At 39.2% G+C, this 26514-nt stretch overlaps 2 protein-coding genes across 10 annotated transcripts; one reads left to right on the top strand and one right to left on the bottom strand.

Moving 5' to 3' along the window:
• Positions 1–7441: 7441 nt before the first annotated feature.
• LOC139776074 (uncharacterized) lies at positions 7442–8712 on the bottom strand. Its single transcript, XM_071712533.1, has 3 exons — positions 8580–8712; positions 7676–7856; positions 7442–7613 (listed from the first exon to the last, which is right to left on the bottom strand). Exons 1-3 carry the CDS (start codon positions 8710–8712, stop codon positions 7442–7444), a joined length of 486 nt encoding a protein of 161 aa, XP_071568634.1.
• An 826-nt stretch (positions 8713–9538) lies between these two features.
• On the top strand, positions 9539–25756 carry LOC139776067 (probable Rho GTPase-activating protein CG5521). 9 transcript variants are annotated; one of them, XR_011719004.1, is made up of 30 exons: positions 9539–9893; positions 11431–11541; positions 11770–11787; positions 11999–12170; positions 12243–12600; positions 12705–12982; positions 13052–13346; positions 13425–13792; positions 13876–14098; positions 14174–14381; positions 14461–14592; positions 14978–15214; positions 15733–15923; positions 16042–16140; positions 16204–16488; positions 16567–16692; positions 16770–16937; positions 17292–17348; positions 17664–17774; positions 17849–18007; positions 18088–18267; positions 18344–18707; positions 18817–18965; positions 19065–19240; positions 19344–19803; positions 19870–20156; positions 20229–20365; positions 21518–21696; positions 22051–22071; positions 22391–22478. XR_011719004.1 is itself a non-coding variant. In XM_071712517.1 (29 exons), exons 1-29 carry the CDS (start codon positions 9788–9790, stop codon positions 22549–22551), a joined length of 5724 nt encoding a protein of 1907 aa, XP_071568618.1. In that variant the 5' UTR covers positions 9539–9787; the 3' UTR covers positions 22552–25756. The 9 variants fall into 9 exon arrangements, 8 of the variants coding, with proteins under 8 accessions (XP_071568618.1, XP_071568619.1, XP_071568624.1 ...); XM_071712517.1 differs by lacking the exon at positions 22051–22071 and having other exon boundaries at positions 14996–15214; positions 21518–21643; positions 22391–25756; XM_071712518.1 differs by lacking the exon at positions 22051–22071 and having other exon boundaries at positions 21545–21643; positions 22391–25756.
• The last annotated feature ends 758 nt before the right edge of the window (positions 25757–26514 follow it).

Here is a 26514-nt window from a genome sequence, read left to right as displayed (position 1 = left end):
GAGAGAGAGAGAGAGAGAGAGAGAGAGAGAGAGAGAGAAAGAGGATGAGATCTATGAGCTCGGCCTGAATTTTCCTGGAACTTCTCGATCGTCCTCGTAGTATATACGAAGCATTCTCTGGTAATATTCTCTCACAAAATTGGCGATCACTAAAGAGAAACGCAGAAAATCGCATGGATGTTGTTACTTCAATTTCATGTCGTAGTTAACGATCGATATAACGACTTTGTATTTCTGCAAATGTATACGTGATTCAGAGAATTCTGCGCAGAATATTGTTTCTACCAAGCCCTGCTTTTTCTTTACGTGAAATAATCTGAAATATAATGATGCAAAGAGAGAGGAGCGAAATTGGGATGGAAAATGAAATAAATCTCGGTTAATTTTAAGGGCCTCGCCGCCACTAGAACGTTTAAGTTGCAGGTATACGCGTAATTTACGAAGCACATCGTAGATTACCGCGGCCGAGTGAAAAAATCGCTCGGTTACCGGTTGTCGTCGCACGCCGTAAACAAAAAGTGTTGGCTGAGAGAGAGAGAGAGAGAGAGAGAGAGAGGGAGAGAGAGAGAGAGAGAGAGAGAGAGAGAGAGAGAGAGAGAGAGAGAGAGAGAGAGAGAGAGAGAGAGAGAGAGAGAGAGAGAGAGAGAGAGAGAGAGAGAGAGAGAGAGAGAGAGAGAGGAGGATGAAACGCCGTGCACAAAGCCCCCGGTGCACACAAAGTCGTCGTACAGGACACATCGCGTGTACGCGTAGCTCGTGTTCGATCACCCGTTAAGAAGGAAGCTCGAGGGGCCCCGATGTCGAAGATAAGGCGGGGTACGACGACGGGGTCCTCTCCTTCGCCCGCGCGCTCTCGTGGAGCCGAAATTTGGGGACCAACGCGCGCGAGGGCCTCCCTCACGTAATCCACGAGTACGTCGCGACGAATTTGTTCGCCTGCCCAATGAGCCGTAATACGCCCCCTTCCACACCCGGGGACCCCGCTGGGGCCCGTTCGCCACGTCGTTCCACGTCACGGTGAAGAAGCCGCGAAACTGGACCCCTTGCATCAAAATGGCTACCGTCCGCATCGGTGGTCATCGGGGGGACCCCGATCGCGATTACGCGCGGAATTGAGGGGAAATACGGAAAAATTGCGCGTCTCTCGCCATGTCGATCGCGTGGGATCTTTTGAAACGTGCGGTAGACAGACACGTATATATTTATATGTAATTATAGAAGCTTTGCAATTAATGAGAATCGAACAAACGCATAAACTGCACGTTGCCGCAATACTAATATAAATATTAATGATGTAATTTGTATTAAATCAGTTTTCCATATAAACCGATACGATATTTATCGTTGAAAATTTACATGGCAAATATAACGGTGGGATGGTATTCGACCCGCGCGCGCGCGTGCTATCCGTACTTATCGGAAAATGTATGCGGAGGCCGCGCCACGTTAATAACCGACGAAGAAAACATTAATAAAACGTACGTGCGCATTAATTTTTACACGCAATATGAAAACTCTGCGGATGCGGCCAATTAAGGGAGCGGGCAACAACAATACTTTTCAACAAAAATACACAACAAAATATCGTTTTCTAAACGAAGAAAATTTATTATTCGATATGTTTTCCGCCGCTTCTCGAGCCATTATTGTTTGTTTTTTAAACATGCATGTATTTATACTATCCATATGAAGAGATATATGATCATATAACATGAATTGAATGTACAATTTCGAAAAGGGCGCATTTTTTGGCTTATAGGCTTTTTCACTAATATGTACCTACTGTAATCTGTAATTACACATCTTTTTGTGCGAAAAGAGCACCCTTCTATTGCGATTTGACCCTAAAATGCAAATTGTAAAGTTAAATTTTGTATCACTGCGGGTACAATAGTTTAAAATTAAATCAGTTTTTTTTATTCCTGAAAAATTTTAATTTTCAGGGATGTGCCCTTTTCGAAGTTGCACATTCAATTTACATTTAAAGGAATTTATATTTACTGGACATTAATATTTTTTTTATTTGCAGGATGCATGATCTTGTTTAAGATAGCAACAACGGATCCCTGCTTGTCATGCACGCGTCCGGGTAATTGCGCGGGGTCATTTGTTACCGGTAAAATAAAAAGTGTCGAATCCAGCCCGTAAGCGCGATCGTCGGTGTGTAATTTGTCGATCGAATAATGCGATGTTAATAGAATGGTGTATTGGGTACACCGACCCCAAAATGGCATAAATCATTGTTAATTTGGCAGAGCCATTCAATCGCCGGTGCTGCCAGGCCTCCTCTCTCTCTTCCTCTCTCTTTCTCCTCTTTTTTTTTCCTTCTCTCGCCGGCGATCCTTCGACTGCTCCTCTTCGCGCCGGCTCCTGTCGGTCGAAGGGATCCGAAACGGCCGTAAAACGAGGGCCCTTCCGATGACCGCTGGTGAATATAGTCTGCGAAATTGCCCCTCTATGCCGTATCCTCCCGCAACCGCTCCCGTTCGCCTTTTTGTTTCCGCGTATTTCACCGGCTGACCGACCTTCTTGTAAAATTCAGCCTTTTGGCCATCGATACCGCAAGCATTATCAATTGGCAAGTATTATCGCCGAATCGATGCTCCATTGTATGTCGCGTGTACGAGTATCATTGGATACCTTTAAGATTTAAATTTTAAATCAAATATCTTTCAATATTTTATCATCGTTCTTTTTAGCGACGGTAAAAAGTGGCGTCTCGTGCTTAAATTAATGAACTCGTTGTGTTTGCAGATTCTGCGTCCTTAGGTAGCACATAGCCGGTCACTAATAAAAGTAATAAACGACCCTCGGCGACCCTCGGCCAACCGTTGATTTAGACAGATCTACCTGTCAAGTTAGAGGAAAAATTAGGTGCTAACAACGCAAATTAGATGCTCGACAAGCGGTTTTGGCCCCGTCTTTTGTTCCTTCCAGCCGGGAAGATTTTCCACTTCTTAGGAATCTCTCCGTAAATCACGCATCGCGGGACCCGATGCGAGCTTCCGCCGATCGATAAGTCAGCGGACGAGACCGACACATTCAACATTGTGCGTCGACTCGCGGTTGAACATGGTGGAAACGGTTATCCCGAATTTTTGCACCATCGACCTGCGAACGTCGAGCGACACGATTGGCGGAATCATCGCGGTACTTTCGTACTGGAAAAAGCTACGGCGGGAGAGAGGGGACGTCGACGAGGAGGATACACGGATGGCGAATGCGAGGGGGAAAGATGGAGAGGGAGAGAGGGAGAGAAAGAGAGACGGAGAAAGAGGGAGGAAAAGAGTGAGGACGAGGGAGATACATAGATAGACGGAGACAGAGGTAGCGTAGATAGAGAGGGGAAAAGGAGAGTACGAGGCTCGTGTTTCCGGCCGGGTGAACAACAATGCCCGCAGACAAATGAGCATCCCGCCTCCATTGTTCGCCTGATCGGCACGGCGCAGCCTCTCCCCGGTTCCGCTTGCGCTGCTCCGGACCTCCCTATGTCGTCGTCACGGGTCCACGTCGTCCTCGAACACCCGATTGGGGGGTCCCCGATCAACCTGATGCGGGCCAACACCGATTAAACATCGCTGCTTCGTCGAATCTCCGTCAACGGGACTCTTCGCTTTCCTCCTTTCCCTTCTCTCCACCCATCTTCTCCTTCTGTCTTCTCCTCCCTCCCCTCCCCCCCCCCCTCTCTCTCTCTCTCCATCTGTCTATCTATCTATCTCTCTCTTTTCGCCCTGGTTCCTCCTGCTCCTTTTGTACTACCTCTCGATCGCTCTCTTACCTCTCGTGCTTTTGTCTCTGTACGTTCGCCCCCTTCGTGCTCTACCTGTTCTTCTTCCATCAGCGCGTTCATTATGCTCCAGGTGCGGTTCCATTCGCGGGAGAGGAACCAGAACGAGCGACGACTCTCTCGTGTGATATGTCAGGACTATGTGGATCAGAGATATGAACGTAGAGATATACCATTTATGCGATTAAGCTGTATGATGAACACGCAAAAGTATATACAGAGATGTACACTGTTAAACTCATCGTAGTGTCATTGTACTCAATTTGAGTCATTTTGAATCATTTCTTTAGGTCGTCACTGCTCCTACTCGATATGTCGTTTAACTGAAACGATGTTAATTTAACTAAACCAATGGGTTCAAATAATACTGTTTTGTGTTAAAATAATAAATTTCGACACACATAGTAGTTAAAAATAACAAAATGTTATTTAATTCAAGGTATTGGTTTAAATTTCATCCTTTAATATTTTACAGTGCAAGAGCAACATCAGATAGACAAAAGAATTCATGCGATTTTTTAAATATTTAAAACAGAGTGCTTAAAAAAAAATGTTCAGCACTTATGAAGCTGTTATGATCTAATCAATTGAATACAGCACTCGATAGACGTTGTCACTCGCGCTTTATCAATTATTACACATAAAACGGTTGTTATGAATGTATTCCTAACAAACATGCAAATGATAAACCTTGAAGCTCTTTTATATTAATTTTATATTGATACAAGGAGACTTCTCAAGAGAATTTCTTCATTTGAGAGATACATTTTATTTGCACGTTTACCCTTCTTTTCATATTCCTGTCATCTTTTATGTACCTTTAATTATAATTTATTTTTCACAGTTTGCGTAATGTAATTTTATGCTATCATGTTTCTTATTTTATTTATATCCTATCATGTTTCTTGTTTTCCCATTTCCCTTCAAAAATGAAGTAATATGTAGCTAAGATCGTCTGCGAGTCATGCAATTTTGACGCGTAGCGGTCCAATAACTTCAAACTTAATTACCGCAAGATTCTCGACGTTATATTTGGATACCTCTCGTATAACTTAATATAACGTATAGGAATGATCGAGAATTAGATTCGCCCGTTTAGTATGTAACTTGGCTAAGCACATGTCCTATATAGTAGCTCTCATAAATAATTACTCCAGATACCGACGATGTGCCAATTTTCCCTCATAATTTATATCCTATCATGTCCTATAAGAGTATTATTTACACGCGAACTCTGGTGATAAGGACTATTTCGGGGTATCGCCCGACCGAAATAGTTATCGGATCGCCTTTGCAGATACACGTCGCACGATGTGTGTGCGCAATGTACTTACATACATATATGTGCGTGCAGGCGTACGGGCGCGGTTTCGATGGCCGATTTCCGGCGTGGTCCCCGATCGAGAAACTTACCGAGACAATGGACCGTTCGTCCACGGGAGACAAATGGTCCGCGTGTAATGGCACACGAGCAGGAAGAAAAAAAAGGAGAACGTAAGACCGAAGCGAAGCGGAAGTGCTCCCCCGCGACGCACAAACGATCGCTCGTGATTATTGTCCATGGAAGATAATGCTGACGGAGCCGAAAACTGCGCTTGTCCGAGCTGGACTTCCGGTTGCGTTTTGCTCCAACCGATACAACGTGACTCCGATCGAATTTCCAAATACGGTGTCAAAATGATGACATATTGTTTCTTCCTTTTTTTACAAAACATATACATGAAATTTTCGTCTATCCACGATGCCAATTATAATTGTATACGCACGCGTACGAGTTATATAACGGAAAATAAAGTAAAATAGAGCAGAATATCACGCTTTTAATACAGCTGCAACCTGGTCATCGTTATCGGAGTTTTTCAACGGCGACTCAACTTTTCAAGAACAGAAAAGGTATTATATTTTATTAAATAACTTTAAAATATCAATACGCACGTTAGATTTTTCTGCATTACTATTTTTAAAAACGGCGCTGAGATGCGACGGTGAAAGGATCTAGCGCAACAGTGGTCCGATCAACTTCTTCGAGAGCTCATCGAGCAAATTCGATTTAAATCGATGTCCTTAAAATCCTGCGGAAGGCGGATCGCCGCGGCCTGCCTCCTCAATCGTGCCCTCGAATACATGGAGGAAATCGAGCGATGTTCTCGATTGGCGCAAAGTATCCCGGCTTGCACACGGGACGGCTGACAATAAGAAGACGATGTCGTCGGCCCAGGAGGCCAGATGTCGCGTAAGGATTCAGGATCCGTCGCGCCGAGCCGGTCCATTCATGGGTTAGCTCCCGTGGCGGCGCACCTTGCTCGAAACAACCGTCGACCTCCTGGACTAAGGAAATCCGATACACCGCCGCGCGGTACCTCGCGGGATGTGCGCTACCCTACTCTCATCCATATTCCGGCCCGTTCCAATTCCATTAAACGACCCGGCAACCTCTCCGCCGAGAGCCGGCCCCGTGCGTTGGCATTGTAAACGCTGTAATTCTCCTGCCATCGATTACGTCGATTGGTATCGCTGTCGACGCTGTCTTCGACGGCAGTTCGGGCAGTTTGAGAGCGCGCGGTCGATGGCGGTCGCTGTGTGTCACCGAGGCATTCCTCGAGCTTGTATCTTATATCGGACATCGAACTACGCATGGAAGATTGAGGATTGCAAATCGAAGATTAGAATTTGACTAGTCGGATCAATTTAATTTTAATCCATTTTGTTCTGACTGGTTGAATTCTAATAATTCTCAATTCGCAATCCTCGATCTTCAACACGTAGCCTGCACTAGCTAGGTTACTAATTAAAAGATATAAATCAAAACCTTAATAATATTTTGTTATTTTTAACTACCATGTGTGTCGAAATTTATTTTTACACAAAACAATATTAGTTTAGTTAAATTAACATTGTTTTAATTAAATTAACGACATATCGAGTAGGAGCAATGGCGACCTATAGAAATGATTAAAAATGACTCAAATTGAGTATAATTAGACACTGCTAATTTAACAATGCGATACAGGCATTACACGTCCGTTATATCCAGTGAACTACCGAATGTCAACTCTCTGAACTCCCATGCTAGCGCCCGATCACCAAGAAGAAAAAGGTGAGTTGCTTTAGTATATATAGTTCACTGGTTATATCATCGACGCGTATTGTTAACCCTTAGACCCTAGGTTATTACTAACCGTTAGGTCTGAAATCCAAACAAAAACATGATTTTTTTTGGCTATATAAAAATTCTCCTTTGCTTTAAGCCTTTATAACTTTCTTCCTATAATCCTATAAATCCCAAAATAAAATTTATGATAGTTCACTTGAGCAGCCTTTGATGTTTCGATTTATAAAAAAAAGAGGTAAAACGGTAAAACTTAAAAAAAAAGAGTAGACAAAAAAATAAGAATTGTAACTTAAGGTTAATTTAAGTTTCTTAGCGCTTCTGAGACAACTTCTTTTTGATTTTTTTTTTTATATAACAGGATTTTTCCACGAAGATACTAAAAAATGTATCTATAACTTTCATAAAAGCAGGTACATTATTGAAGCGCTATTTAAATTATTAGAAATTGAGTAAAAAATTGGAATTTCGACGGAAACGTCGTTCCTCAAAACGCGAGTCGAAGAAAGACCACTCTGAGGCGCGGTCGACCATACGAGTGACAATTACTTTTTCGTTTTTACACGATTGGAGTTGCACCGATTCGATTCATCGGCAGCGTGAGGCGCTTCGCGTTGGCTCGAATGGTCGCGGCTCTTCTGGCGTTCCTCGAAGGCCTCCATGTCGGCGTTCAGTTCCTCGTACGGCTGCGTCACCGTGTCGGCCAGATCCTCGCATCTGCGATTATCGGAAAAAGTGGTTTATCCTAATGCTTTACCGAATCGTTTCGCTAATCGTACTGAGTCGTTTTGTGCGCGAGGCAGAGCTTGCATCTGTCATCGGCTGCGAGAGCGGTCTTGTCCAGGCCGAGTCGCCGGAAGATTCTCAGTCCCTTGCGCCAAATATCCTTCTCCTTTATAATCTCCTCCACGCTCGATACCGACGCTTCCGTTTCCGGCGGCGACTCGCGCTCCGATATCCCTTCGCGTCGAAATATTATATATCTCAATCAATTTGGAATCTCGCTCAATACCACTTTTATGTCTTTTATATATAATTCCACGTATAATTCCACGTAATGAAAATAAAATATATAATATTTCACGTATAATGAAAATAAAATAAGGGTGGATCATCTTTTACACAATTATACACGTGACGGACATCGAGCGACTCGACACGCGTATGTGTGATATTTTATTAACACAATTAATTGCAAAATATAATAATTAATCTTCCTTCATTGCGTTACAATATTGTGCTTAATATAATTAATTGTAAAATAAACTTCCCTCACATTGTGTTACAATACAGCATATAATTTAATTAATTTAATAAACACGCGTCTTATAAGACACGTAAGATTTCGCAGTAATTAAAGTAACCGAAAAATATTTTTAGCGAGTACATTGTTAAATTCGTAGTGTCAAATTATATTCAATTTGAATCGTTTTTAACCATTCCTAATATAGGTCGCCACTGCTCCTACTCAATATGTTAATTTAACCAAAACAATGTTAATTTAACTAAATCAATGGAGTTAAAAATAATACTGTTTTGTGTTAAAATAATAAATCCCGACACATGGTGGTTAAAAATAACAAAATGTTATTTAATTCAAGGTATTGGTTTAAATTTTATCCTTTAATATTTAACAGTAGTATGATAACCTAATTATATACTTATATTTTCGTCACGCGATACCTTCGTACGGCCGCAAGCAATTCTGAGCGTCCAAGAACTTCCAAAACGCCTTCACCTTTTCCTGCTGACTTATACTATTCTCTCTGACGAACGCAAGCTCTATGTGAATCTCATCCTCATCTTCCGAACTCATTTTGAAACCGCGCGCGGCAAGCGCGTGTAACCAGTCCCCGACATCACTTCCGCTTTTGAATCCGACACGCGCGTCTAGTAAAATCGAATATCGCGAGTCTAGTTACAATCGCTACTCGGTTGATAAAAATGGTTTCGTTGCTCTATAAAATGCTCTAAAATATCATCGTTAATAAAACGCACGTTTTAAAACACGATTTAATGTCCGTTTCTACCAAGAGATTAATTTTAATTTCGGTTTAACTTACTTTTTATTTTTTTCTCATTCTTAGAACACTATATAAAAAGATAAAAAAATAAGTTAATTCAAGAGGCTAAAGTTAATCTACATTGGTAGAAATTAGTAGAAATGCATAAGACTGCCAAAAATGTATAATACATGCAAAATATACACACAGATCTTTTGCCTATTAACAATATTATAATTATATAAAATTTTCCACAAATAGATATTAAATTGACATTACCAAAACGATATGTATATTAAATTATTGACACTTCGATTTATCAAGCAATTTCTTAGCTCTTCTTTCTAATTTAAATCGCTCCTATTTAAATTACTAATTAAAACTGTATTACCGACGACGTGTCCAAGAGCGACGCCAAATAAGACATTTTAAAGACATTAAAAAATGTCGTAAAAACGTCATAAATCGAGACGTAAAGCATTCTAAAGACACCACACAGATATTTTTTCGATTCCGCGAGACGCATTGGAAATTTTAAGACGTTTTCTTTAGACGACGAAGAGGACCTCGGGACGTCATAACGTTTCTCTGGAAATTGGTTGACGGATGATGTCATTGCCCCGAGGGGCCGCCGGAGCGCCGGAGCGGCGCTGGCGCTGGATGCGCGCGGCCAGTGAGGCGCTCAAGATGGCCGTTCCGTACATCTGATCGGAGGTGTGTGTGCAAAATTCAACGCCGTTCCGACGTGACGAGGGTAGGCCATGCACCCCGCGGCGCTGGCATGGTGATCGCGCGGAGGTAACCGGGGCCCGGTCAACGACGCGGACCGTCCTGGGCGTCGCCGCCGATGGTTGATTCCTGTCCCCGCGGCCGCCGGCGGCACGAATCATGTTCAGCAAGAAGCTCCATGTAGACGTCAAGAAGTCGACGCTCAAGATCCAGGATGTCAAGAAGGACAGCGCGACGCGGTTCAAGCATCTCAAGATCGTGCTAGGTGAGGATAAATAATCGACGACGACGACGACGACGACGACCGACGACGACGTTGCGTCCGGACGACGTTGGATCCGGGCCGACGGCGGGCTGAGTCAGTGTTTCGTGGAAGGGCAATCGCGAGAATCGCCGAGGCGGTCACCGCTGGTATTCGCTCGCTCCCACGCGCGCTGGCCGAGATGCCTCAAATTGGAGCGACGACGTTTCCAGCGCGAGGAAATTCTAGCGTTCGTTCGTTTAAATGCCGCAGTTTCGTGCCTCGGTATCGTGCTCTTTAACGAGTCCCACTTCAGCATTTGCTCCTCGTCTGAATATCCAGAGAAGATACATTATTTTCTGCATTGTCCCGTTGGAGAATAGTTCACTCTATGCGACTAGTTTGACCATCCTTAAAAATAGAAAATGACACTGAGGAACGTTGATGCTATTAAATAATAGAACTCTTGAAATAACTACTGTTGAGTGAATTTGGACCAAATTCTGACTAATTCAACTGGTGGAATTGCTCGCTGTAAAATTTCTAACTGTACAATTCGTATAACTCATTGTCCCTAATCTGATCTATTTTTTATGCATTAGCAAATGATTACTTATTCTATTTATGTTAACAAAACAACATGGATATTGCTTGACAAGTTAATCATCAATTAAATCAGTCGGAATTTGATTGAAGTAATATTAATGGCATATTTTTAACGAGAATAGACAAAAATACCATCGCAATAATTAAAACCTGTTATACTTAGATTTTAGAAGGCACGACTTTCATGTGCACCTCTATGAATACAAAATACATTTTATATAATACTCAATGGATCTTAAAATCACTTAAAACCGAAGCTAATAAATATTTTTTTTATTTAGATAGGTTTTGTTGAAAAATTAAAAGATTTGAGAAAGTATTATTCACGTTAGTTTGTTCCTTGTTTGTTTAATACGAAAAAATATCGGTTACGTCTTTTACCTGTTGCATATCCTAGTTAAAAGGGAAAAGGATTTAAATCCAAACGAGATTGTGGTTTCACAGTGTCATAAGAGAGAGGTGGTCAATATCTAATCACCAAACCGCCTGACCACATTGACCAACTTGTGGCCTCCGTCACCAGCTAAAGTTACATTGTTGTTCCATGTGTCTTTGCACACGCACCACCAATAAAAATCTATAGCTTTAAATACTTTGTACGCACATAGAAAATATTACTGTTCCATTTGTCTGCTTTACTCCCTGCTAGGCTAACAATAAGTAATTTTACATTATAATATGTAATTATGTTACACATTCCTTTTCTTCCCTCCTTCCTTTTCTGTTTCTTGTAATATACATATAAGGAAAAAGAAAAGGAATTCTGCTATATAAGCACAGATATCCTGAACCGGTCATGATGTAATAGAATGTCTATCACTCCTCTCTGTAAGGCATATGTGTTACGAGAGAAAGATTTCTTCCCTATTTAGTCAATTGATTATGTCTTTGAATAGCATATGTTTTTTTAAATAAGAAATACACATGTTAATTCATGCATATTTTTATATTGAAGAAAACGTGGACACTGACGAGGCGAAGGGCTTTTTTGAGGGTAACTTCAGCCATGTATACTTCATCCTGTACGATTGTTTCGTGTCCGCCGAAGCGAATCTTCGGCAGCGCGGTAAGTTACAAACTACACTAATATTAAAGCATAACGTACTAAATAAAGCTAACTGTCCTAATGCTGCATAACTTTGAAGATTTCTATGCTTTAATGCATAATTACATGGTATATAACTTGACAATAATATCATTGCCTTCAAAATTGTAATAAATTTTATATTAACCATAATATATTCACTCGTTATTATTTTATCATCTCTTTCATTTCTTCCCATTCTGCTGCCAGAGCTTTCCTTCCATATTGGTGAGTCACATATCATATTACTCTAGCTTAATTATATTGCTTCGATTATCTTTTCCATTACTAAACGTTTTGTGACCGGACTACAGTTATATGAATATTTGTGTAAATACTACTTTCATGTTAAGTTCAATCACAGTATTTGCCACAAATATTCCTCATATATAATATGATGATAGAGAAAAAACTAATCTGTACGTTTTTTTTTTTATAGTGCACAAAGCACACAGGGAGGAGTTAGAACAAGTATTGCAGCTTCTGGAGAAAGTTTTAACTCTTCTTCCTGAGCTGCTTAACAGACGATGGCAGTGTCATAGTTTAGCACGGATTTTGCAGAAGCTCTTGCATCCTGGTAATAGTTGGAAACTTCGTAGACAAGCTATAAGGTATGTAGCAACAGCTCAGAATATATGTGTTGTAGTTATTCGATGCAATGTATAACATCACTGATGTTTTAGGTATTTTATTTTATGGTATCAAGCCCTTGGCGAAAATGCTCCCGAGCATATACACCAGATGTTCGCCAGCTTGGTGCCAGGATTTCCACCGCATCAAGCGTCGCCTTATAAATGTGATCGTAAGACAGAGGGCAAGAAAGAAAAATTGGCAAAAGCAGCTAATTCTGAGGAGAAGGATAAGAGAGAATTTTATGACACGCAACTCGGGCAGAGTACTTTTCATGACAATGGATCAAATCAATGTCCTATCAGTCAAGTTGACAACGGGCCTATCTTACCACCGCAAAGTGGAGAAAAGCCGCTCGACAATGAAACTGTTAGGTTTTTGGAAGCACTGCTTGAATTTATGGTTACTCAGGTATATATAATTTACTTCTCTACACAGGCATATTTATAGATATTTATCTGATTTTAGAAACATGATAAAAATGATTTATAATCATTTTTGTTTGTGTTATCTAGGTGGTAAAAGTAGAATGGCGAGATAAATCTACGCGGCAGCATAAAACTTTCCAATTTTTATTAGAGCGTTTTAAGGTAGCGTACCTTCGTCACATCTGTCCGGAATTCAATGAAAACTTTTCGCTTTACAAACCTAATTTGGAATTACCCACAATGCGTAAACCGACGAATCAAAATCAGAATAACTATGTACTTTGTAAAGTCGCTTTAATCAAATGGGTTGCAAGCTTCACGCATGTGGCTAGAAAAGATGGACCTTTCGCACATCTTTCGCAAAGGTAATTTATTTACGATATCTGTTTGCTTCTGTCGTAATTTAAATTATGATACATCATTGAACGCTACAGCACAACACCAAATGAGGAAAATGCCGAATCAGAATTACGCCGCGTGTCGGTGTATACTCAAAATTCTGCGGATTCGAATTTACTATCACCCGAATCAGCCATGTCCCAGCAGGACAGTCAAAATCAGGAAGATAGTACTGTTTCGGCCATGTTAGTCAGAGAGGTTTTCTACGGAAACAGGGATAATGTAAACTTTGTACACGAATTGTACAGACAGGCATTTCTTCTGGATTTCAACCATGCGGGAGCCATAAGAAAAGCTATTGCTGTTTATAAAGATTGGATTCAAATGAATGTGAGTCTTAAATACTAGAAAATTATATGCTATATATACAAACGCATTTATGTAAACTGTTATACGTATATTTTACAGGAAATTCCGCCGTTTATGTTGGAACCACTGGATGGCCATAAAGATCGGGATTTAGAAGAGAGTCAGAGAAAGGAGAGTGAAATGGAAAAGAGTCCATCTGATAGTTATCGGCAGACAAGATTAAGGAACGACTCTTATCTTGGCGCTATACACCGGGAAAATTTGTTTATTAGGGCAGGCCTGCAAAATGTTCTGCAAATTTTTATTACGCAAGCGTCAAACGTATTTTTCTTAGAGAATTCGGGACCGAATGCGTCTCTGACGTTACTCGAGGAACAAACGGACAGTTGTAAGAGAGTCCTAAATGTGTATCGATATGTTGTTATGCACTCCAGACTGGAACCAGCAACTTGGGAACAGTTACTTAGGTATTTATTCATGGTTTGCCATCTTTTTCCTGTACGATTAACATTTACAATGGTTAATTTAAACTTCTTCTTGAATCCGTCAGAGTGTTACTGCAAATCACATCGCTCGTACTAAGCGAGAAAGCCTCTCGCCGCAAGCATCAGGAAAGTATCGGCGGAAAACTTGCGCCTGCCATATTCCAGACTTTAATTGTTACATGGATTAAGGCTAACTTAAACGTGGTTATTTCTATCCAATTATGGGACCAGTTTCTAGAGGTGTTAACGTCGTTAACACAATGGGAAGAATTAATTCGAGAGTGGGCGGTGAGTGTGTGACGAGTGTCTTCCTAGTTCTGACTCATCAATGGAATAAAATTTTTTTTACATATGCTTATATAGAAAACTCTGGACACGCTAACGAGAGTACTGGCGAGACACGTGTATAACTTGGATTTGAATGATCTACCTTTGGACAGACTCAGCGAACAGAAATCAAAAAAGCGCCGTGGGGTCGGGAGCCGTGCGGCGTCGACCGGAAGCGTACAGCCGCCTCGGAAAGGTAGCGTTGATCAAGAGAACAACATCGCGCCGAAAGAAAGCGTCGTAGGTATGTAAAACCTATAGATCGCTATTTTTTCTCTTGTCGCGATACTGGTTTGACGAAGGAACTTCTCAACTTTCATCAGATCACCCGCTGCGCGATATGAGGAAGGTGCGACCATTGCCCCGTAGTGCGAGCGACAACACTATATACAACGTCAAGGCTCGTGCAAAGTTGCACAGACAGCGGACACATACGATACACAGCGGTATTCCCGGTAAGTGAACAAGCGCAATTGGCCATATAGTTCTTTTTTTATTTTGTTTTTACTTCTCGGAACTATGGCGAGATTTTTGGTAGTGCCTTTGTGTTGCTGTATGCGCAATTTATTTATAACTGTGTCTCTTACTTCTTTTTTTCGCTTTGGCGCCGACACCGGTTTAAAAATAACTTCTCTCCCATACCGTACAGACGGACAGTAGTAGTGTCACTCCCCGCCGTAGATTTGTCATATTTATAACGCAGCGCTGATCGTTGCTTATCCTAATTTTTAATCGGCATGTTCACAAGATCGATTTCAACTAAACGATTTGTCATTGAACACATCTCCGCAGTGTTTGTCCTACTTCTTGATTAAGTGTAAACAATTTCCACACGTGCAGTACTACCCCTATCGATAGAACAAGATATGGCGCGGTTACTGTCAAGCGGCTCGACTTCGTCGTCAACGACCGGTCGGAAGATGCTGTCCAGCAGACGTGCCAAATCTTTGGATAGCATTGTTATAGTTGATAGCGAACCACCGTCGCCACGCTGCCCGTCGCCGACACCCAGCAGTGGTGTGGACAGCAACAAAGATAGCCCCATACAGATAGAAAATATTGACGGTAGCAGTATCGGTATGTATGGCCTGTCATTGTGTAATATATCTATAACAACGTATATTTCAATGTACGAAAGTTTGTTATCACGGTGTGTGAACATTTCGATATTTCCGAAAAATTATTATATCTGTCTCGCATTAATAACCACTTTACAACATCTCATATTTCGTCGAATAATGTTCTTCTATTAACAATACATCATGCTTTGATAATTGTTCGAGCATTTAAGGCAACAAAGAAGAATCCGAAAAATATTGAATCAAAGTATCTCTTTAATCTATGCTTATCGGATGGTCTTCTGCTTTTTTGGGAGTTTTATACATTTATTACTGAATTAGTCATGTGTTAAGCTTGTAACATTTTTTCTTACCGCATAATATTACAAGATACAAAGCTTAACTATATATGGCAATTTTATATAATCCATAAATAACGCAATGAACTATGTTCAATAATATATATTTGATTTTAAACTTGGATTTTATCTCTGAAATTAATAGACTAGCATATATTTAGCGATTGTTGTTCTATAGATACAAATGACGCATCTGAGAGAAGATCAGTTATGGCGGGTGGAGGAGTCCGTGGATGGTTGCCAGATGTGGCTGTCGTTTTATGGCGACGTATGCTGTCGGCATTAGGGGACGTTAATAATATTCAAGATCCTGTTTTGCACGGCCAAGTCATGGATTACCTCGTGCAACTCACACAGACATTAATTAAGGTAAGAATTATTAACTTCAAAATTAAATAAGTTAAATTAAATTAAAAATGGAACATATATGTGCACTTATATGCATGTGTCTACTTGACTCTTATGTTGTTCTGCACGATTTATGTAGATACGTTTGAACCAAGGAGTGTCCGGAGATAATCAAGCAACACCTCCAGCACCAGAGCTAATTCCACCTCTGACAGTCATTGCACCTTGGTGTTTCAAGGTATATATACATATAATGCGAAAATTGTATCTTTCAAGCGCTTACCCACTGTATTCCTTGCAGGCGATCCAGCTTTCTGATCAATACGAGATTGGTAAATTAGCCGCGTATCGTCTTATATGTCTCTTAACAGTGCAACCATTGGACATCAGTCTACCGAAACAGCATCTCACGCTCTTCTATCGCGCCGTTCACAATGGAATTGCTAGTAATGACAGTAAAGTACTGCATGTACTTGTGAAATACACAGGACCCAGATTATTTAGTCTGAATCTACCTGGATCGAGTCTTCTGATTTTGGACTACATACACGCTGCTAATGTGATACTTAGCAGTCAAGATGTTGAGGTATCTATTTGTCTCTGTAAATTAAATAATGTAACATTCATCTGAATGTATGTAGCACTTGTATTATTCTTTTCTCAGGCACCAAGGATGGAAGCGGTTTCTATTATCGGCTCGTTGTTATCTTTACCTGTTGCAGTGACTAGGCTACCGATGTTACAACCGAACGGTCCTGATATTGCAACTATGACGTGTCCAGAAGCAAAAGTAATTTTAATAAGACAATTGGTAACCCCAAATTGTTCCTTGTAATTTTATGTTCATTTTGAATTTTACATTTTTAGGAGCATATTGTAACAATACTTCTACGGAGCTGTCGACGAGAACCCACGGGTATCGCGAGATGCCTGGCCCTGTCAAGTATCGCAATGTTTGCATATAAAGAACTATCCTATAAAACACAACATCCGAGAATTCCGGAAGCTGTCACAGTTCTTCTCCTTGCACTTAGAGTAAGTTGAAAGTTCTATGTTAAGTTGTAAATCTCTTAGATGTCTTTGAAAAACAATTACACAAGATCACTAGGACGGCTACATGCACTGATCTTAACAGAAGCCCGTAGAGCTTTTGAACATAGAATGCATGAGAAAATTATTCTCTACGATTTGTAGTTGCTTGATAGTTTGTATTTGGAATATTGCCTTAAGTTAAACGATACATATCGCGTGAGATGCACTGCTGCTCCGTGAATGTACAGTTTCTAAGAAAGAGAGTCCGTTTAACAACATGTAAACTAAGTAAAACAGGTGTGTTGCAATAGTAGTAAGATGAAGGCGAATATTTCTTTCATTGAGTATCATTGACAGCGGATGCAAGGAGCAGAGCGTCGCAGAGCTGGTTTCTGTTTTCCCCTAATGGATCAGGTAGTCCTTCTTTTTTTCTGCCTTAATGTAGCTGTGTCGGCCGTTATCAGTGTGACGTTCACAGTTTTGGACTGATACCTGCGTGTCTTACGAGTCTACGATATCGTTGACTCTGCATGGCCTGCTGTATGTGCGTCCGAAATAATAAATTGTTTCAGTCTGCGATGATCTCCTTTTATCTGATATTCTATATACTTGCTAATGAGCGAATTTTGTATATGTTACTAACTCAATGTCGATAATTATTTAAATATAAAGAAATTAATCTTGTCGGAAGTTAATCAATGTTTAATGATATCAATTTTTTGTTTTCAGTCTTCGCACGCTACAGTTGCACAGGTCGCGTGTGATTCTCTGTTACTTCTCTGCGATAAGGCTGATGTGTTGCTAGAGTTGTATCCTAATGTACCATCTAAGATAATACAGGTACAGTATGAGATTTGATTTAATGATTGTAAGGAAAAGTATAATAATAATAATTTTTATCTTACGATATTCAGATCTTGTCGGATACACTTGGGCGGATGACGACGCGTGAAAGGCGTGGACCTTTAACAGTGTCGATGCTATTTTGCTTGGGCGAATGGGCCATGCACTTAGGACCAACAGTATTACTACAGGTGTTCCAAGGAAAACCTCTCCTGATGACCTTATTTACAGTTAGTACATTTTCTTATATTTTATATATACCGTAATTTTTATCTTGTCGGTTTCTATAGCATTTAATTTTATTATGTAGGTGTTAAACAATATAGTGCAAAATAAAGTTGGAAAGGAATTTTCGAAAACCGCTAAGAATAATCAGGACGATGATGACGATTTTGATCCTAATATTACGTTGGATAATTTAATTGACGAGTCCTCCGCGAAATCACCTCGCAAAGGAAATATTCAGTCTGTACAATTGGCAGCAAAAATGGTAAGCTGATTTGTTATGCGTATTTATATACGTATAAGTATGTATAATTTACATAAATATTTGATCTCAAATACAGGTATTGATGCATTTAATCAATCATCTGGGACACTTTCCGATGGGTATCGGAGCCGCGCGTCTCTCATCACTGGTCGTTGAGTTGGACGACGTTCCTGGAATCGACGGGGACGAGCTGTCCTCCGCTGTTTTTCAAGCGCCTAACATACAGCTCTTGATGCTCTCTAATTCGATCATAATGTCACTAGTGGAATTAGCGGCATTGGATGCACCCGGCGGAGGAGTCACAGCTGGTTTGACCACGGCTCCTTCTCTGGTTAGAGTTTTGTTGCGCGATCTCGCTGGAAAAGCTTCTTGGGACAGTTCGATTTTGTACAGCCAACCCTTCGTTGATGATGATCTACCGCTGCCATTTGCGAAGCCTGGTAATAAATCATGTGTGGCGTTTTTTTTTCCGCGCGTCGCTATTCTAGCTTTTATAATTTAAAAGAAAAGACGAATTGTGACGCTATAAATTTCTGTGATTTATTTCAGTTGATTGGAGCGTGAAATTACATACGGACGATTTGAACAGCGTAATCACACCTCACAACTGTACACCCAGACATACAATACGGCATCGCGAGCCCCACATATTGCCGACTTTTGCGAATGCTGCAAGCGACATGGACAACTTGGACGATGTGAGTTAACGAAGTTAAAGTTATATTGGCATATTGTAACTTTTGATAATTTATGAAGTAGTGAATTGCTAAAGAGTTGTATTGTAATTGTTTTTTCAGCTTCTTCAATATATAGGACATACCAGCCCGGAGGTTTTGACCAACCCAGAAGTCGCTCTCAATGCACCCGCTAATCCACCTCAGGGACATTATCTCGAAAGCGAAACTATTGCGACGATTTTGAATCAGAGAAACGCAGAGCAAGAACACATGAACAATTGGAATCAACACATCAGGTTGTGTGTCTCTCATTATCTAAATGTATTTTATTGATTTGCAGTCGATCATAATGGAACCCTGTTACGATTTTACGTTGTATTTGACACATCTTAATTTTAGTATGAACGCAACGGCAATCAGTCCACCGTCATGTCGCCCACCTCCGGCGCCATTTCATCACTGCCGCCTTCTGTTTTCGCATCTCGGTTTGTCCGGCTGGGAGCTGCGTAAGAAACTGCATTTGCTGGCGAAAAATGAGAAGCTTTTACGCGAACTCCGTAACCTCGATGGTCAGCGGTCACGGGAGACACACAAAATAGCAGTGATTTACGTCAGCCAGGGCCAGGAAGACAAGAACTCCATACTAAGCAACGTCACTGCCAGTAAGGAGTACGAGAGCTTTATCGCGAGACTCGCTTGGGAAGTCGAGTTGGAATCGCACACTGGTTTTCTCGGCGGTTTGGTACCTGGAAAGGCGTCTGGTGTCACCGCGCCGTACTATGCTACGTCTTTCACCGAAGTTCTCTTCCACGTTGCTACAAGGATGCCGTCGGACAGCCCCGAGAGTTTACTGCAAAAGGTATTTAGGTATAGCCTTCTGCGACATGTTTCCCTCTCGAGATATTTACGTGATATCTGATTTCAGACACGTCATCTTGGCAACGATGAAATCCACATAGTCTGGTCGGAGCACTGGCGGGATTATCGCAGAGACATCATACCCACGGAGTTCTGCGACGTTCTCATAGTCATTTATCCGCTGAAAAACAAGCTGTATCGAATACAGATCTCGCGTAAATCGGAGATTCCATTTTTCGGTCCATTATATGACGAGTGTATCGTGGAGGATAAAGTATTGCCAGGTTTAGTGAGGACGACCGCGTTAGCCGCGAGTAGAGCGAAAAGGTCTACGCTTACGTTATATCAACATTAGTAAGTAGTCTGTTTATTAGGTGCAATATTACGAGATCGTCGAATCAAATGTCATTTAAATAAAATTTTCAGTTATGAGGAGAGGGCGCGATCCATCGACACCGTTATGAGAAATCACAAGGAAGCTACAACATTCGAGGAGTTTACGGCCAATGTTTACTCACCTGTGCAACCACCAAGCCCGTTTAGCGCAGCTTCGTCTGTCTCTGGTACGTGAATTTCAATTAAGTAAAAGCATTTGTAGTGTCGTACGTGAATTTCAATTAAAGTATTCATAGTAGCGTAGGGGAGACCGGGGCGGAATCGTCACTACAATTATCTCGAAATCTATGTTATGTGAACTCGCCATGAATATTGTAAACACTACTTATGGTGCCCATGTGACCAACGGAGTTTAGTGAGATTATATGTGATTTTCATTAAGGCAAACGTGTTTTCGGAGGTCAAAAGTAGAATTTTTTGCGCGTCAAAAATTTTAAATATTTTAAATATTATTTTCTCACCGAATCTCGAGATAAGTGATTCTGAAGAGTATGCATGCTGAACACGAATCCCGTGAAGTTCATTTATTTTCGTTGCTTTCTAATATTTTATGAGCGATCAAACTTAAAATCTATGTCCGGGGCGAAGTCGTCAAGCCATATCATGGAGACTTCGGACGAAAATAAATGTCAAAGAAGCAGCAGTGGTCGGATTCCGGCGAGGACTTGGATAATATGTGTTGCGCGTGCTCAGAGATGACAGAATAGAGCTGACGAGAAACAGTGCATTTCGTGCGAGCAAAGGGCACATAAGTGTGTGCACTTTTCTTGTAATTATTTTCGGCCATCGTGTTTTTAATTAATGTTTCTATTTTTCTATTAAAACATAATTAATAAAATGTATCCTATCATTTTTCATGATCGGAATTATAAATTTTTATTTAAAATTCAGTTCGAGAATGGAGTGACGACTCCGCCCCGGCAATTTTGACATTTCAATTTTTGCACTTTTGTCGTTTTCACTCTATACCAGTTAAACAAAGCGACGTAGACCAAAAAATGTCATTATAAATTTTGTAATCAGGGGTTCACTCTTTACAACGGTATACCACATTTTACTAAAATTACTTGTTTTGTCGTTAAAAATCGGCACCGAAAAAATAGTGACAACTTCGCCCCGGTCTCTCCTACATATTTTGTAATATAATATTTTATTTTATTTATATCTTTATACCTGTGGTGTGTGTAAAGATGTAAATAATATTATACAAAAACAAACACACACACATGTCTCTTTAGAACTTCGCACATGACTATTCACTACGATACGCGATCGTTTGTAGAAGTTTATTATTATTATTACAAATATCGCACTGTCAGGATCTACAACAAGCGTGCAATCCACAGCGTCGTCAAACCTCGCGGCAGCGCTTATAGATTCACACCAAGGACGCTCCGGTTTGCGTAGCAGTTCGACAGCGAGCAGTGACAACCGTGCGAATAGAGGTGACTAATTCAGTCCACTAACCCCCACCCACCTTGTAACACCACCGGACAAGGTAGTATTATTAGTTATTTATTATTTCCGTGCTGTTCTTCGAGCGTTTTATCTGACATTGTATCCTATGTCTCTATCTGTATCTGTTAAGTATATATAATCACTGTTAAGTATACAGTATTATAATTGTCTAGTCAGAATTCCATGGACAGTAATGTTCGTGGAACATTTGCAACGTATTGCAGATTGATGTACAAAAGTAAATATTTTCCAACTCTAATGTTATATACCTGTTGTGTATCTAATAACAATATAATTGCAAGATTAAATCTGCCGATTATTGTGATAAAGTCAAAAATACCAATTCTTTCTTTAACACATTTCTATGTCTTTTAATTAACTTTTTGTTTGGCAGTCTTGCAAAATATATTCAGAGGTAATCTTTCCAATCTATGAGCAAAAGATAGCATGTTTGAATACTTTTTTTAAATTTTTTTTAAGTTTATATGTATCTCATATATTTGTTAAATATTGCTTTGCAGGAGAACATAATATATGCAATACATAAAATATTGATGTGTTTACGCCGATGCTCTCTTCTTGTTCGAACTGCACGCTTACTTTTTGTAATAATATCCCCGCCTTTCTCACATGAGCATTTATTTTCTGGCTAAAATTTTATGTTGCTTCTTGATTGATAATCTGTAAAGTTACGATTTAATTTAAAAACGAGGCGTTCCGGCATTTGTTTCCAGTTTCTGACGGAAGCAGAGTATGGTTTAGCAATGATATCCCCGAGAGTACTGCGCTTCACGGAATTTCACCAAGACCCGTAAAAAAGATGTCCTTTAAAACTGGACCAAAGCAGAGGGCTAACACGCAACCGACCCCGCCAGACAGCCCGAGATACAAATGAAAGGTCTTTTTTTACTTGTATTCAGTAAAATGCTCTGCACAACCCTCGATTGGGCTCACCGAATTGTACTGTAAAGGAACTGTTCGGATAAAAGTTAGAGTAACGAGTAATTTATATACGATAGAGTATTCCACTGTTAGTATTTCGCGCATAGCGTGAATTAAAAATAACAGCCTGGCAACTTGATACTTTTGCCAACCGACACACGTCATTCACAGTGGGGATTGAATATCTGATTAGCGTTTTCTGTTTTCCGTCCTTAGGTTTAATTTTTATATTGAATGTACAGATCGTTGTTTATTTGTTGCAACGTGAATATTAATTTATTGGAAAGTAAATATATGATAAATTTATTAAATTATCGAAGTATACAATTAGGTATACTTCACATAGACTTACCGATGCCGAGAGACAGCTATTTACATTGTACAGCACTTTCTTAAGATTAATTTATCCTAGTACTTCGATAGCTAGAATAATAATTCTGGACTAAAATTTCTATCTTTAAAACATATTAAAAAGTAGCATAGAAATACTAACATTGTCAGAATGCTCTGCGGTACTGCTATATGGCCTTGTAATTATCTTATTTGTCACACGACATATATAGAATAATAGATATAACTATTTTATTATTAATCGGCAAGATGTAAATGCGTGAGGATTTATGAGTAAATGTTCCCGATAACGCTTGTCAGCTTGTACATTGAAATCATATTCCAGATATAAAGCTGATGTATATTTAATAATCGCGTTAGCTTGATTTGAAGCAAAACTACGTTTATTACGATTTAAACGAAGTGATAAATAGCCATTTTCGGAGGAAAAAAAACCACTTAAGTTACACATTCCATGCGCGTGTATCATCTTGTTCTTCATTCACATTTACACATTATAATATAATTCATATAATATGCATATTCTTAATTTACATTTATATATTACAGTTCATATATGTGCATAACATATATGCATATGAATTACCGAGCCATTCCATTCGAACGTTATATTCATAATTCGACCGACACATCTACTTTTTATATGCTTTATAACATATCCCTCAATGTAGAATCTCTTTCATTTTATTCGATGTAATATGAAGAGATCGCAAACGCGGAATCATTTTATTTCTGTATTAAAGTCGAAGATGCTTGATATTTTATAATATGAGTAAATTAAATATTTCGTATAATGATGCAAAGCCGAGTAATCACCACAAATTTAGTAAAAAAAAAACCAGACGCGGAAAAAAAAGTAAATTTGAAAGTAATTGATTCCATTTTTTATTGAAAAAAGCAATGGCTTGCTTTATACGAATCATCCTCATACAGTGATAATAATCAAAGTATTAATGTTATCTATTACTATTAACGAATGGCAGACTATAATAAAGGATTATATTATGGTATAACGATTGATGCATTATGCGAGATGAGATTTTTCTAGAGGTATACACTTCGCGATGATAAACTCTGTGTATAATTAGAATTTTTTGACTATTTTGAAGACTACCATGAAACACACATTCAAAAGTGTAGGTATTAGCAACGAAGACGTAGTTCATAATTACCGATGCGCAGATCATGGCCAAAGCAGCATTATTTTTCCACTAATTTATAATAAGATAGACCAGGGAAGCTCCGTGTATGTATTGTATATAAATTGTTAAGCATATAAAATGGTTCCGAAGTCATTTAAGATTATTCTGAATATATATCACGTTACATCGCTACGTTATTAATATGATATACTAATTGAATATATACACTATATATATATATATATATATATATATATATACACACATAGTATATATATAAAGTTCATTTATTATATTATTATACGCAAAAATGCTTTTACTGATTGTATTTAAATGTACTTAATTAAACATTTTCATTAATATCGCTACCACTATCGTGCTGTTATTTAACTTTTTGAAAGAAAAATCTTTCTTAATATCAAAATTTCACTGAAACATCTTATGTTGCGTTTAATTGGCAGAGCGACAGATTAACGAATGCGTAAGGATAATAAGAAAATGTTGAAACAACTTCTTTGCCAAGGAAAGAACGAGATGAAATAAGTTTTTCTTTTTTTTATTTTAAAAAGGGGAAGTATTCGATAGGATAAGATAAGCCTAAAAAAAATCAGAATACCTGAACCCCTTAATCACATTGAGTTGTTTTTGTACAAGGATAAAGTCGTACGTATATCTATCTTTGTGTGTGTAAATGTTTACATATATTAATATGTAAACTTACGCGGAATAACGTATAGTGGGTCTTATAGCATTTCTTCAGATTTACAAAGGAATCAATTATTTCCAAGACTTAAGAGAAAATAAGACATATATATATTTTTTTTTCTTAACTCTTGGAAATAATTTATATATATATATATATATATATATATATATATATATATATATATACATATATATATAATATCTTACAATGCAGCGATTCTATATTAATATAAAACGAAAAAGAGAAAAAGAGAATCGATATATATATATATACATACTAATATATATTTATTGTTTTCTACAGAAAGCTGCAAAGCTAAATGTATATTTATCCGATTATCTTTCTATGTAATTAACCCCTTATTGTATAATAACTCCAACTTGGTTCGTTAAAGAGAAATTATGTATTTTATATTGATTATGTATATTTCGGTATTTCTCGTATATGAAAGATTAATATGTGTGAAAGATGTGAAATCCGCGAAATTTTAATTCTGTACGTTCAGTTATGTACGGCGTTAGGGTGCGGTCACATGGACTGATATTTTCCGCATAACGCGTATCACTTATCGCGTAACCAATCAGAAGCGCGAATATGCGTAACCGAAAATGCGAAACGCTTCTAATTGGTTACGCGGTTACGCGTTACGCGGAAAATACATGCCATGTGACTTCAGCCTTAGTATTACGGAATTTTCAACACTTTTAATGTCAATGATTTTCACAAGTTTTCCACCATTCGCTCCCATCGACTCTTCAAACTTTAACAATTTTATGCGGTACAGCAATCAGCAGTCATTGTTTCGATATCTGTACAGCATTCAAAGGTGTTCAAGAGATGTTATTCTTCTGCCACACAGAAATTTGTTGTCCAAAGATATCTCTGCTATTATATTAATTGTACACATCTCCGTAATGGAATGTACATTTAACTGCACAATAAAATTGTGATGAATTGCAGCGGGAGTAATCTTCATTTTTCCATTCTTGCCTACGTTGTTTCTAATATCAGAATAGTGAAAAATTTAATACCCCCTGGTAAAAAAAATTTCTCTGAAATTTTCTAAGAATTTCTCATATTTTAGATTTATGAAAAATTCTGAAAAAAATATGTCAAGCTTCTCTCTCAGATACGTTCAGAAATAACTGGATGAGGATTTTGGTATTTGTATATATGAAAATTTCTGATAAGTCGCGCGGATTTTCTCACATATTTATTCAGATTTCTACAAAGATATGTAGGTATTGACGGGAAAAATCTGAAATAGTTCATTATTATTTTATCTGAGTTTTTCTGAAAAATGTTCCAATTCGTATAAAAAATTCTGAGACATTTTTCCATCAGGGCCGAACTAACAAATTGATAAATTATATTCATATTGTATCATCGAGCTTAAGCCGGTACACCACAAACATTTGAGCATGAATAAATGCGCGCACACACACACACACACACACACACATCGTCTGTAATTTTTTAATCGCTGAAATACCAGCAGAAGAAAGGATTGGATTAAGGTCAGATTATTGCGACACGCTTATCACGGACGGATCAGCCAAATAATCCCGACGCTAATCGCGCTCATACCTATCTCGTAGCGAGATAGCGAGAGTCCCAGTCGCGATTATCTCTATTTTAAAGCCGCCAAGAGACCCCGCGAGCTTTTCCTTTATTTTAGGGTTTCCCCCTCGACCCTGCCCCTCCTGCCGCGCTCACT

This window comes from Temnothorax nylanderi, unplaced genomic scaffold (genome assembly GCF_030848795.1).
Source record: "Temnothorax nylanderi isolate EJ_2023f unplaced genomic scaffold, tnyl_v1.0 TNYL_tig0111_pilon, whole genome shotgun sequence".
NCBI classification, from domain to species: Eukaryota; Metazoa; Arthropoda; class Insecta; order Hymenoptera; family Formicidae; genus Temnothorax; species Temnothorax nylanderi.
This window is presented reverse-complemented; position numbering and strand designations above follow the sequence as displayed.

What these genes read in the sequence shown, in the direction of transcription:
- LOC139776074 (XM_071712533.1), bottom strand. Translation starts at nt 8,712, where the DNA reads ATGAGTTCGGAAGATGAGGATGAGATTCACATAGAGCTTGCGTTCGTC. An exon ending in TTGCTTGCGGCCGTACGAAG is followed by an intron (nt 7,857 to 8,579) that starts GTATCGCGTGAC and finishes TTCGACGCGAAG; the next exon opens with GGATATCGGAGCGCGAGTCG. An exon ending in CTCGCGCACAAAACGACTCA is followed by an intron (nt 7,614 to 7,675) that starts GTACGATTAGCG and finishes CGATAATCGCAG; the next exon opens with ATGCGAGGATCTGGCCGACA.
- LOC139776067 (XM_071712515.1), top strand. Translation starts at nt 9,788, where the DNA reads ATGTTCAGCAAGAAGCTCCATGTAGACGTCAAGAAGTCGACGCTCAAG. An exon ending in TCACACAGACATTAATTAAG is followed by an intron (nt 15,924 to 16,041) that starts GTAAGAATTATT and finishes CGATTTATGTAG; the next exon opens with ATACGTTTGAACCAAGGAGT. An exon ending in TTGCACCTTGGTGTTTCAAG is followed by an intron (nt 16,141 to 16,203) that starts GTATATATACAT and finishes TATTCCTTGCAG; the next exon opens with GCGATCCAGCTTTCTGATCA.